We start from the raw sequence: 10,751 nt of genomic DNA on the forward strand, positions 1-10,751 counted from the left end.
CAGTTAAACTCTTTTCATTTCTCATCTAATGTAAGGTTTTGATTATTTAGTTTTACAGGTGAAGATGAATCCTGAATCTACAGGACAGCGAGTAAAACTGAGCTGTGATTCCTCCTGCCCTTTAACATCTGAATATAATTACCACTGGTTCAAGAATGGACAACCTTTAAAAGGTGGCCAAAGCATATTTGTGTCATCCAGTGGAAACACTGACAGTTATTCCTGCTCTAAGTTTTTTTCAGTTCCCTCTTCATCTGTGTGTGAGTCTGACATTTATAAAATATTTAAATTAAAATGGAAGAACAAACTTTGCAGTTTTCTTGTTGATTCATATACAGTATGAGTGTGTTTGTAATTGATTGTGAATGTTACAGCAGTATTTTGTGACTCTTTCAGGTCTTTCTAACAGTGGCTGTTGGGGTGTGACTTACACCTCTACAAGAGTTTGTGCTTTAGTGGGATCAACAGTAGATATTCACTCTTCATACTCACATCCCACTGGATATACAGCAGAGAAAACATCCTGGGATTACTATCATAGTGGGAAACTCAGTGATCTGCGTGAGGATCATCAGTTTTCTGGTCGTGTGGAGTATCTGGGAAACACACTGAGAATCAAAGACGTCAACATGAGTGACACTGAATTATATCACTTCAACATCATCACTAACACATCAGATGAAGTTTTTGGTTATCCTGGAGTCGATCTTATTGTTACAGGTAACTGCTCATAATAAACTCTCTGTAAAGCTGCTTTCACTGATCAGATTTGATGAATATATTTATGCTACAGATTTAGGGTCCTTATATATATTTTTTTAATCTTTTGTTAAACAATGAGTAGATTACATTTTAAATATTAAAATGTTAATGCTATCAATAATTTGAGCCAATCATCTGAAATTTCATCTCGTCTGAACACTGTATGGTGTTTATGTTGTGAATTTGTTTTTGAAGTTGTTGAAAATAATATGATGTGTTTTGATTACTGCATATATGATGCTGCTGTATCTCAATGGCTTCATTACCAGTTAGACTATGCAGTTTACCAGCTTGCAAGCATGGTTGACCAGATGCTGGTGAATAGTGTAATGTTGGTAAGCAGCCAGGCCAGCAGCAAACCAGCATTTACCAGTCTAATCCAGTATTAAAACTGAAACTGGTATAAACTGGTTTCATGAGTTGTCACACGGTCTCGTCCTGTTTAAGTGGGTGGTTTGTGGCAAATTTCCAAAGTCGCTCAAGATTTTATGTTGATGTTGAGGACACTCATCACAGAAGTCTTCAAAACAAATACACTAATCAACATTTAATGTTAATCAAAAAGTTGCTCTTAGACAAAAACTATTGTATTGTTCAAAACACAAAAATAACTTTTATGAAAGGTTTTGATTCACTTTAAATGTTGACTGTATGTTTATGTTGCACTCGTGTGTTTGACAGATGCTTTTATTCAAAGCAATTTAAGCTGCGTTCACATTATATATTTTATCTGTATGTGTGTGTTTGACTGCATTATCTTGCCATTGTTCACATCATACTGAATTGAGCTGAATCAAACATTTCAGGCCTAACTTAAAAAGTAGTTGATGTGAACTCTGTTTTATGAAATCTCAGGTACACGAGTGAGAAGCAGTCCAGACCCTGTGATAGATGGAGAAAAAGTGATATTAAGCTGTTCAACCAATTGCACTCTGGATACCAAACATACTTACATCTGGTATAAGAATGGACAACAGGTAACAGATGGATTGACTTTATTAAACAAGCTGTACCTGGACTCAATCAACAGTGAGGAGCTACAAGAGTATTCCTGTACTGTAAGAGGTAACACAACATCTCATCATACATCTGACTTTACTGTTAAAACATTACTTTAATTGGTTACACCTAAAAAATGAAGTTGTTTCAACTTAAAATTTTCTCCTAAAGTGAAACTCAAGTTTAAATTAGTTTTACATGTTACCCATCAGAATAAATTTTTATGTTGATCCAACCTTTCAGTTTTTAGAGTTTTTTACTGCAGTGTCAGAAATGTATCATAATCTATGACCATCACTGAGTAGTAAATGAAAATGCAACATGAAATGATATATTGATCAACATGTCAAGTTAAATATGTTTTACTCTGTAAACTCAATGTGAGAAAACTGCCGAGCCTAACATTGCAATAGTAATGATGAATATTATTTCTTGTAAATACAGGCCAAGCTTACATTTATATAAACTACATGCAAGCTCCCTGTGCAAAAGTGTCATCAGTGATTCACCTTGCTGTGTTTGTTACAACCAGCGCATATACTGATGATGTTTACTAACTTGTGTCGTGACCTATGAACTGAAGGTGTCATCATTGTAAAGTCTACACACATGTCCTACTCAAGTTTATTTGATCATAGTCTCAGCCTCAGACGTCACATTTAAAGTCATCCTCTGATTGGTTGAAATACACATGTAAGTTGTGATTTTTATGAGTTCGCTCGGAAACAACATAAAGCCGTCTGATTGAAGAAGAAAGTTGTCATGTTTACATCGATGACATTATTCTTCATCCCGATCGAAAAACGCTGTATTTTTAAAAGTATGCGAGATATTTTAAAGTGTTTTTATCTTGTTGTTATAAACTTTAGAGAAGTTTGTGAAAGATGCTTGCAGTTGTTATTGTGTCGAAAACTCAACAACCTAAAGATGAGGTGGCACAAAGTGTAACTATCACTGTTCATGGATCTGTTTTCTCTCTCTGGATTGTGTTGGCGTGAGTTTACGCGTGTTTGCCCGGTTATCACCCTGATTGCTAAACCTGTAGACAATCACGAGCTGTATATATGTGGAGTCGATCATTCCTCTGTGTCGGATCATTGTATTATTTATCTTGTTTTGCTTTGCATGTCTTCTAGTTTACTCATTGCTATTCAGTGCTGTCCTGAGAGATTCTGTGCCACTGGATGATATTCACTTATGAAAAGTGAAAAGTTATTGAGATTATTATTTACTGTACTTGTGTCAATAAACTTCTACTTGCTATTGGATCTCCAGACAGTAACATGATTGGATGCTTTATGTGTCAGTCATATGGCCTCTCACACAGTCTGTATTAGACTTAAGTCACGAGTCACAGCAGACACTGAGAGCGGCCGAGAACGTCCAAAAATGTGTCCGCTTCTCAACTATTTGCAAATATCATGAGAAAAATGCTGGCCGACAGCCAAACATTAAGAGAAGTTGGCAAGCCAAGATTTTAACATACACTGTAAAGAAATTCAGTAGAAATTACAATGTTATTGCAGCTGGGTTGCCGGTAATTTACCGTAGATTTACATTTATGTAATTTACTGGCAAGAATTTGTTCAAAGTTCAATCAATTTTAAATATTAACAAATATTTATCTTTACAGAATAAAACTATACAATAACAGCCTCATGCAAAGCATTCTGGGAACCAGAAGTCATCATCAACCTTTTTCAGTTTTTTGCTTCAGATTTTGTTTCCCAGAATGTTTTGCTTGATGCTGTTTTTTTAGTTTTACTCTATGAAGACAAAGACTTGTAAATGTTTAATGTTCATTTAACTTTGAACAAAATGTTGCCAGTTAAAAACATAAATTTAAATCTACGGTAAATTACCGGCAACCCAGCTGCAATTTCTACGGAATTTTTTTACAGTGTATGCTTTCAACTGTTTGTGTAACTGGAGGATTATTGAACTGAAATTTACTTTAAATATGTGATTTATTTAGAGCTGTGTTGAACATTTGTTGAACTGTTCAGCTGTTTTGAACTTTAGGTAGTAATAAAGTTTATATTATCATTATTTTCAAAGGCATTAAATGTTCTAGCATGACCCAAAGTAAAAGTGTTTTAGCACTGCCAGTGGACAATGTAAAGCGCTTCACACAGAACTTGTTTTGTGTCCTGTTGAGTATTTGCACACAGCTGTCACGATCACACTTTGCTGTATAGTTAAGTGCTGTGATAACGGCTGCAGTGAGACTGAAAACTGAGAGGCAGAGCACCATTTATTTTTGGTTTATATTTTCGGCTTTTTTCTTTTAGCGGCCGATGATTTTGAAATCATCTTTGTGATGACGAAAAACAGAAAAGTAATATTCTGAATGTTCTGCCTTCTCTAAGTATAACTGAGTTTGTGTCTTTTTCTTCTGAAATAAAACCAATGGACAAAACAAAACAATTGAAGCAATGAACAAAACCAATGAAGAGATGGATGAAACTATTAAAGAAATTGACAAAACCAATGAAGCAATGGACTTTCTCCCTCTGTTGGTGTTTCTGCCTCAGTTTCTCATTATAGGAGCTGTATGGATCTGGTAAGTAAAAATATCAAGTAAAACTCAAAACTGCATAACATACAGTGAATATTCTGATATGAATTCAGATTGTAAGAGTGTGAATTTTGACCCTACAGGTTTTTCATCCGTATGAATAAATTGAACTCATCTAAAAACAAAACTGATGACAAACAAATAGAGGTGAGAAAATCTGTATATCTGTATGTTAAATAAACTAATGGTCAGATTTTATAACATTATCTCTTTCTGTGTGTTTGTCATTGTTAGATGTTGCAGGTCTGTGAGTAGATCAGCTGTCTGTCCATCAGAACTACTGGAGTGATGTCACAACTCTCTTTATGACATCATCACCTAGCAACAGTCTCTCAGCAGTGACATCAGTGATGCAGTGATGTCATATACATTGACATATTAATGACAACTCAGTGTAAATAATCTAATGTTCAAATACATGAATTATTCATTGAAGTATTGAGTTTATCATTCAACAGTCTTGTGTCAGTGTCAGATCAACTGTAACATCACAATGCATAAATCCTGTAAAAACTTTGCTATAGTTTTACTCTTCAGTGCACTTAGCTTTCATTCAGGACTCAGTAGAAAATCTACAAGATTGAAACAATAAATTGTCCATGTTGATTTGTGATTTTTAGTGTTTTTGACAAACTATAGGCCGATGAATGGAGAAGATGAAACGAAGCCGAGTTTTGGCTATTTGTTGATAGGGAGACTTTCATGTATTTCACATCTTTATTTATTGTGCTGTTCATTTACACTGAACCGTTTACTCCTAACAAAATGTGATTTTGTAACTATAAATGTTACTTAAGTAAATTTTTTATATATAATTTGACTTGTAATATCACTGTTTTATTTTTTTTTAATCCACCATTAAGGTATATTTATTTACCGTTATTTCTTCTTTATTTTCATGTTTTTAATGAAATAGTAAAATTTTAAGTCTAATGGTGGGTGGTGATGGCGCAGTGGATAAGACACTCGCCTTTGGTGTTCGAATCCACTGTGACACACCATTGTGTCCCTGAGCAAGACACTTAACCCCTAGTTGCTCCAGAGGCGTGTGACCTCTGACATATTCAGCAATTGTAAGTCGCTTTGGATAAAAGCGTCAGCTAAATGAATAATATAATTCACTGTAAAGATTAAAGTTTTTGCATTAAACCAGTCTGGTGAAAATGTTCTGCCATCTACTGAAAAAAAAAACACCTAAAATAACATGAACTTTTAGCTAAGTGAATACTGTCATATAAAGCCTGCATTACAATTAATTTATTATTTACTTGTCTTTGCATTTTAAGAGAAGTATTATAATATAGAAAACAATGACACTCAACAGCTTTAAGTAAGATTATTGAATATTTTTTATGTAAATTAAGTTAAAAACTATATTAAACAATAATATAGTTGAAAGCATAACAAAAATAATCTCAGATTTTGATGGCACTGTGAGCAGCAGTGTTTAGCAGCATCAGATCACAGCGTACAACATCAACAGGATTTCTCCAGATCTGCAGGCACAACACTTCCATAGCCATTCATCTTTTTAAGACTGAGTTGGTCAGCGAAAGCCAGGGGCTCTTTTTCAATTTCACGCCTATTTTTTAAGGCAAACATCTGACTGATCTCCACAAAAGTTTTGTTCTTTGTCTCAGGGACAACGAAGTAGACATAGAGCGCCACGCCAACACACACACCACAAAACACCAGATAACAGAAAGCACCAGCTGACATCTGGAAAAACATTGAACAATATATCAGATAAATATGAAAGTGAGTGAATAGATGAATGAAATAATCTAATCTCAGATGTAAATATATCATATATGTTCATGTTCCCTGAGGAAGTCTTACCTGTAGGAATGGAAATACAAAGCCCACAGTGAAGTTTGATATCCAGTTGAGAAATCCTCCTACAATGTAGGCAGCAGGTCGATGAGACTGTTTAAAGAGCTCTCCTGTCAACAATAATGAGACACCGGCTGCACACAAGATGCATTTGGTTTTTAACTGTATTGAAAAGTGAGTTATAAAAGACTTTATTATTATTACACCCCATATTCATTTTAAAGCAGGACATTCATCTTTAAATATCAGAGACCTGTGATACTAATCTGCCCATAGGTGGCACTAGTTGCTCAATTTAATAAATTAGACTTTTAATTAGAGATCTTTTGGGGTTTGACAAAGTAATAAACACCCAAACTTTGCAATTATCTCTTGTTTTTCTTTTCTTTGTTTAAACATGAAGTTATATATAAAGTTTTATTTAGCAGAGTTTATTTTTGAGCTCATAAATCAGTAAAATGTGTCGCTTGTCTGAAATTCTGTGAGCCCATTTAGTGCAATATCTGTAAACATACCAGCTTCATTAAGAAAGCTCAAACTTAATCTTTTAGACATTTTACGACTACTCTTCAGAGATAAATCCAGTAAATGAGCAGGCAAACAATGTGTAATGATGAGACCCAATGTGACGTCCTCACCAGGCCCTATACAGAATCCAGCAATAATCCCAACCACACAGATCACACTGATATAATGCATGAAGGACACATGAGTCTGACAACAGAAAAACACAAACACAAGTCACTAGAAATCTGAAATTATAATTATGATTACAATTAAAGTAAAGACAACTTAAAAGTAAAGGTAAATAGCGTATAACACACAAAGAGTTCAGAAATCATCAGAATTACCTGAAACTGAAGTGAAAAAGTAATTCCAGCACAGCAAATGCACATAAAACTAAAACCACCGATCATTAGCGGCCTCCTGCCAACACGCTCAATAGTGAAGCACTAAAGATTCAGAAAAACACTGTTAGGGGCCAGTCACACCAAAAGCGTTTATGGCAGTTGCAGGCGCCTTTTTTGAATGATATTCTATGGGCAGGGCGCGTTTGCGCGCTGTTTATGCGCGCCGAGCGCCTTGCGGTTTTTGGCCGCCTGCCGCGCACGCGTTTTTGAAGGAGCGCTGAGAGCGGAGAAGCGCCCGACGTCATTCGTGTCTTTCCATTGTCCAATCGAATGAGGGGAGAGGCGGGCCTAACGTTGTGGTGAGGGAAGTTTACAGTTGCTTTGAAGAACCGGACACCACTCGCTCACTCTCTCCTGTGTGTTTGTGCACCTCTCACCCTCAAACAAGGTCAGAGCAAGCGTCCTCTTTTTAAAGTTTCTGCTGATATGACAGTTAACAGCAAAAGAGCGCTCATGCTTCAATATTTGATTGACAAGACAGCTGACTCGGTGGTTGCTTAGCAATATGAAAAGCCGCGTCGCACTGCTCTTTTTTTTAAAAGGCAGTGCGTCGCGCCTTGCGTTTGCAAGCGTTTAAAGCGCTTTTGGTGTGACTGAAGCCTTAGACGCTTTAAACTCAAGGAGTTTATGATCATATTATACAATAAAGAAAACAACAAACACACAAAAATATAAAAAACAGTTTTAGACGTTTCTGTGGAGTTATGTGAAAGCAGTTGAGCACAAAATGTTTATAAAGCAAAATCTGTTGTAATAAAAGTTATAAAGTTATACATTTTTATGACTTGTCATGTAATTATTTATTTATTTATTTATGAACTTTGGTATTACTCGTCTATATATTATACCAGCATACAATATCAGATTTTACTGTAGAAACACAATCTGAAGAGTATAAATTGAGTTTCTGCATATATTGGCAGCCTATAGTTAGATCAATCATGCCCAAGAGCACCGCTTACTCGTGATTAAATCATGATAATGCACGAGATCTTAAACTGTTTTAGCATTCAATGTAATCTTACACCTATGAGTCCAGCGATGACTTCTATGGCTCCTGTGCCTACTGTTGTATACTGGATCTGATGAGCAGGAATGCCGGCATTCTCAAAGATTGAATTGGTGTAGAACCAGATCTAAAAATAGAGAAGTCAAATCAGTCCTGTTTTTATCTACGACAACATTATTGTCTTTTTTACACAACATTCACACCGCATCGATTCCCGACAGCTGCATTCCCGCATTGACCACAATGATGGTGATAAGTTGCCAGCGCACGGACGAATCCTTGAAGAGCTGTAATACTGAGACCGTCTTCACTGAGGTCAAAGTTCGCTGCTCTTCCTGCATCTCCTCCACCTCAGCCTGGATGTTACACTTAGCACGATACCACTTCAATGCTACGTCAAGCAGGACAGAAAAGCAAAATCAGACGACAAGATCACATGATATCATATAATGACAGAGAATCAAAACACAGATTATGATATTTATTGATCTGCTCATTCACCAGGAACAAGGAGCATCTTTTAACAAAAAACAAACACAGGGTTGGTGCAAAAAAACACGATGTGCACAGGCAAAGCTTACACGTATTTATACAAGACAAGAACCGATGAATTAAATATCAACAAAGAGACGAACAAGACGAAACAAGGCACTAAAACCACAGAAGACACAGACCAGGATGTCACAATCTTTGAATCTGAAAGTCTTTACCTGTGATTGTGGCATGAATGTTCTGCTTTTCTATCAAAAGATATCTTGGACTCTCTGGGAACCATGGCAAGAAGACGAGCTGTATGAATGTGGGCAATATGACAAGAGAGAGGAACAGAGGCCAGAACTCTTCCTGTGTGGAGACACCAGATCAAAAATACAACAACACTTTACAATAAAGTTCATATTAGTAAATACATCAACTAAAAATGAACAGCAGTTTTTAACACAAAAATTGTTTTAAATGATTTCAGTAAAGGATTGAGGACTTTCAATCAAGACTCACCTTGCCTAAGATCTCATGAAGCCCCAGAACCTGAGCAATAAATACACCCAAACAGATGAAAATGCTGGGCATGAGTCCCAGGAATCCACGGAGATTCTTTGGAGCGATTTCTCCAAGAAACATGGGCACCACGCTGAGAGATATCCCTACAACACCACGACAGACAGAGGACACATCAGTAAAGCAGATAAATGCATGAAGAGACATCACAACTGTAAGATACTAATAGCACAAGAAATGCGAGGCAAAAGATTGTTTTTAGCAAAAGATTGTAAATTTTTAGGACATTGCTTTACCTGAATGTATTCCTGTGATGAAGCGACCGATAATAATCATTTCTGGTGAGCCACATAACCGACTGAAGCCCATCAACCCTCCACCTACAAACACCAGAACTGTGCTGCGTATCAGCGTCCCTTTCCTACAAATTAGACAAACGCACAAAGTTGCTTTGGATAAAAGTGTCTTCCTATTACATGCATGTAAATATATTTTATACACGTTTGAGATTGAACAAATGAGTCTTTAATAACTGTGATAAAGAGCATAGCCTGTATGCATTTATTTCTAACATTACACTGTTAGTTTTTTTATCTTTCATTACAAAAAAATTTGAAATAAATTAATTCTGGAATCGAGTTTTGTTTTCTACCTTCCAAATTTGGTAACCTGTATTCCTACTGTGAGAGAGCCCAGCAAGCCTCCAATGGCAAATATAGACACAGTGATTGAATAGAAAAGCGTAAGATGCTCTTCATCCACTCCTGACCCATAACGTCTCACAATGGTTTGGTTATAAAAGTCCTTAATGTACTAATGAAGAACAAGAACAATGAAAAACATCTCTTTAACTCCTTTCTATGTAGTCTGCCATCATAATATTCATTTATATTATTAAATTAAATAATGATGTTATGATCAGTATTTGATCTTGAGTCTAAACAGTGAGTCCTTTTACACAAAACAGTATTAGTTTCACTCATATTATTCATATTTAGGTCACTTACTAGCGCAGGAGAATTAACCACAGCCAGGTTATAACCATAAAGCAGAGAGCTTCCCAATGACGAGAGCAGCGCTACTGCCAACAGGGACAAGGTAAGATGCTGTTAAAAAAGTGACAAATAATCTTTCAACATTTAAAATAACATTCATTAAAGAGATTGTTTATCTAACAATTAAAAATATATTTTATTATCACCACACTAATCATCCCTATAGGGCTTTCTTTCTTCTAAACCAAATCTTTTTTTTTTGTGAACAGTGCCTTCATCTTCTTAAACTTTGAGAGGACATAAAGATTTCTGAATGCACACATAGGTTTGATGAAAAACATGACATATTCCTTTATATTTCTTGTATATTTAATATAACATAAAACAGTCTATTGCTGTTTAAGAGACAAACCTCTCTTGAGAAAAGTATACATTAAACCTAAATTAAAGCTACATACCCTTGTACATGTCCTGTTAGGATCTTTCAAAACCTCCTCTGCCATTTGTAGGACTGAATGTACAAATAAAACTAAAACAGCAAGCGGGTGTTGTGTATCCCATTAAACTTTTAGCTAGAAAAATCCCATTGCTGATTATTTGGGGAAGAAGGTGCGCTGTCTATGGTGGAGCTTTGCCCATTTAACACTGGTGAGGGAGAGATCCTGACT

The 10,751-nt window shown here is 35.8% G+C and overlaps 1 protein-coding gene across 2 annotated transcripts; it reads right to left on the minus strand.

Annotated features, from left to right (window-relative positions):
* Nucleotides 1-5,664: 5,664 nt before the first annotated feature.
* On the minus strand, nucleotides 5,665-10,751 carry LOC135741056 (solute carrier family 2, facilitated glucose transporter member 9-like). 2 transcript variants are annotated; one of them, XM_065259695.2, is made up of 12 exons: nucleotides 10,542-10,751; nucleotides 10,096-10,194; nucleotides 9,741-9,901; nucleotides 9,385-9,509; nucleotides 9,089-9,234; nucleotides 8,803-8,935; nucleotides 8,296-8,483; nucleotides 8,109-8,219; nucleotides 7,024-7,125; nucleotides 6,811-6,886; nucleotides 6,179-6,306; nucleotides 5,665-6,058 (listed from the first exon to the last, which is right to left on the minus strand). In XM_065259695.2, exons 1-12 carry the CDS (start codon nucleotides 10,584-10,586, stop codon nucleotides 5,816-5,818), a joined length of 1,557 nt encoding a protein of 518 aa, XP_065115767.1. In that variant the 5' UTR covers nucleotides 10,587-10,751; the 3' UTR covers nucleotides 5,665-5,815. The 2 variants fall into 2 exon arrangements, with proteins under 2 accessions (XP_065115767.1, XP_065115768.1); XM_065259696.2 differs by having other exon boundaries at nucleotides 10,096-10,169; nucleotides 10,542-10,727.

Source organism: Paramisgurnus dabryanus, chromosome 24, assembly GCF_030506205.2.
Source record: "Paramisgurnus dabryanus chromosome 24, PD_genome_1.1, whole genome shotgun sequence".
In the NCBI taxonomy this organism is placed as follows: domain Eukaryota; kingdom Metazoa; phylum Chordata; class Actinopteri; order Cypriniformes; family Cobitidae; genus Paramisgurnus; species Paramisgurnus dabryanus.

Excerpts from the sequence above, each read along its gene's own strand:
- LOC135741056 (XM_065259695.2), bottom strand. The coding sequence starts at position 10,586 with ATGGCAGAGGAGGTTTTGAAAGATCCTAACAGGACATGTACAAGG. Across the intron at positions 7,126-8,108 it reads TCATCGCTGGACTCATAGGT|TGCTTCACTATTGAGCGTGT; the intron begins GTAAGATTACAT and ends CTGAATCTTTAG. Across the intron at positions 6,887-7,023 it reads CTTTTTCACTTCAGTTTCAG|ACTCATGTGTCCTTCATGCA; the intron begins GTAATTCTGATG and ends TTCTGTTGTCAG.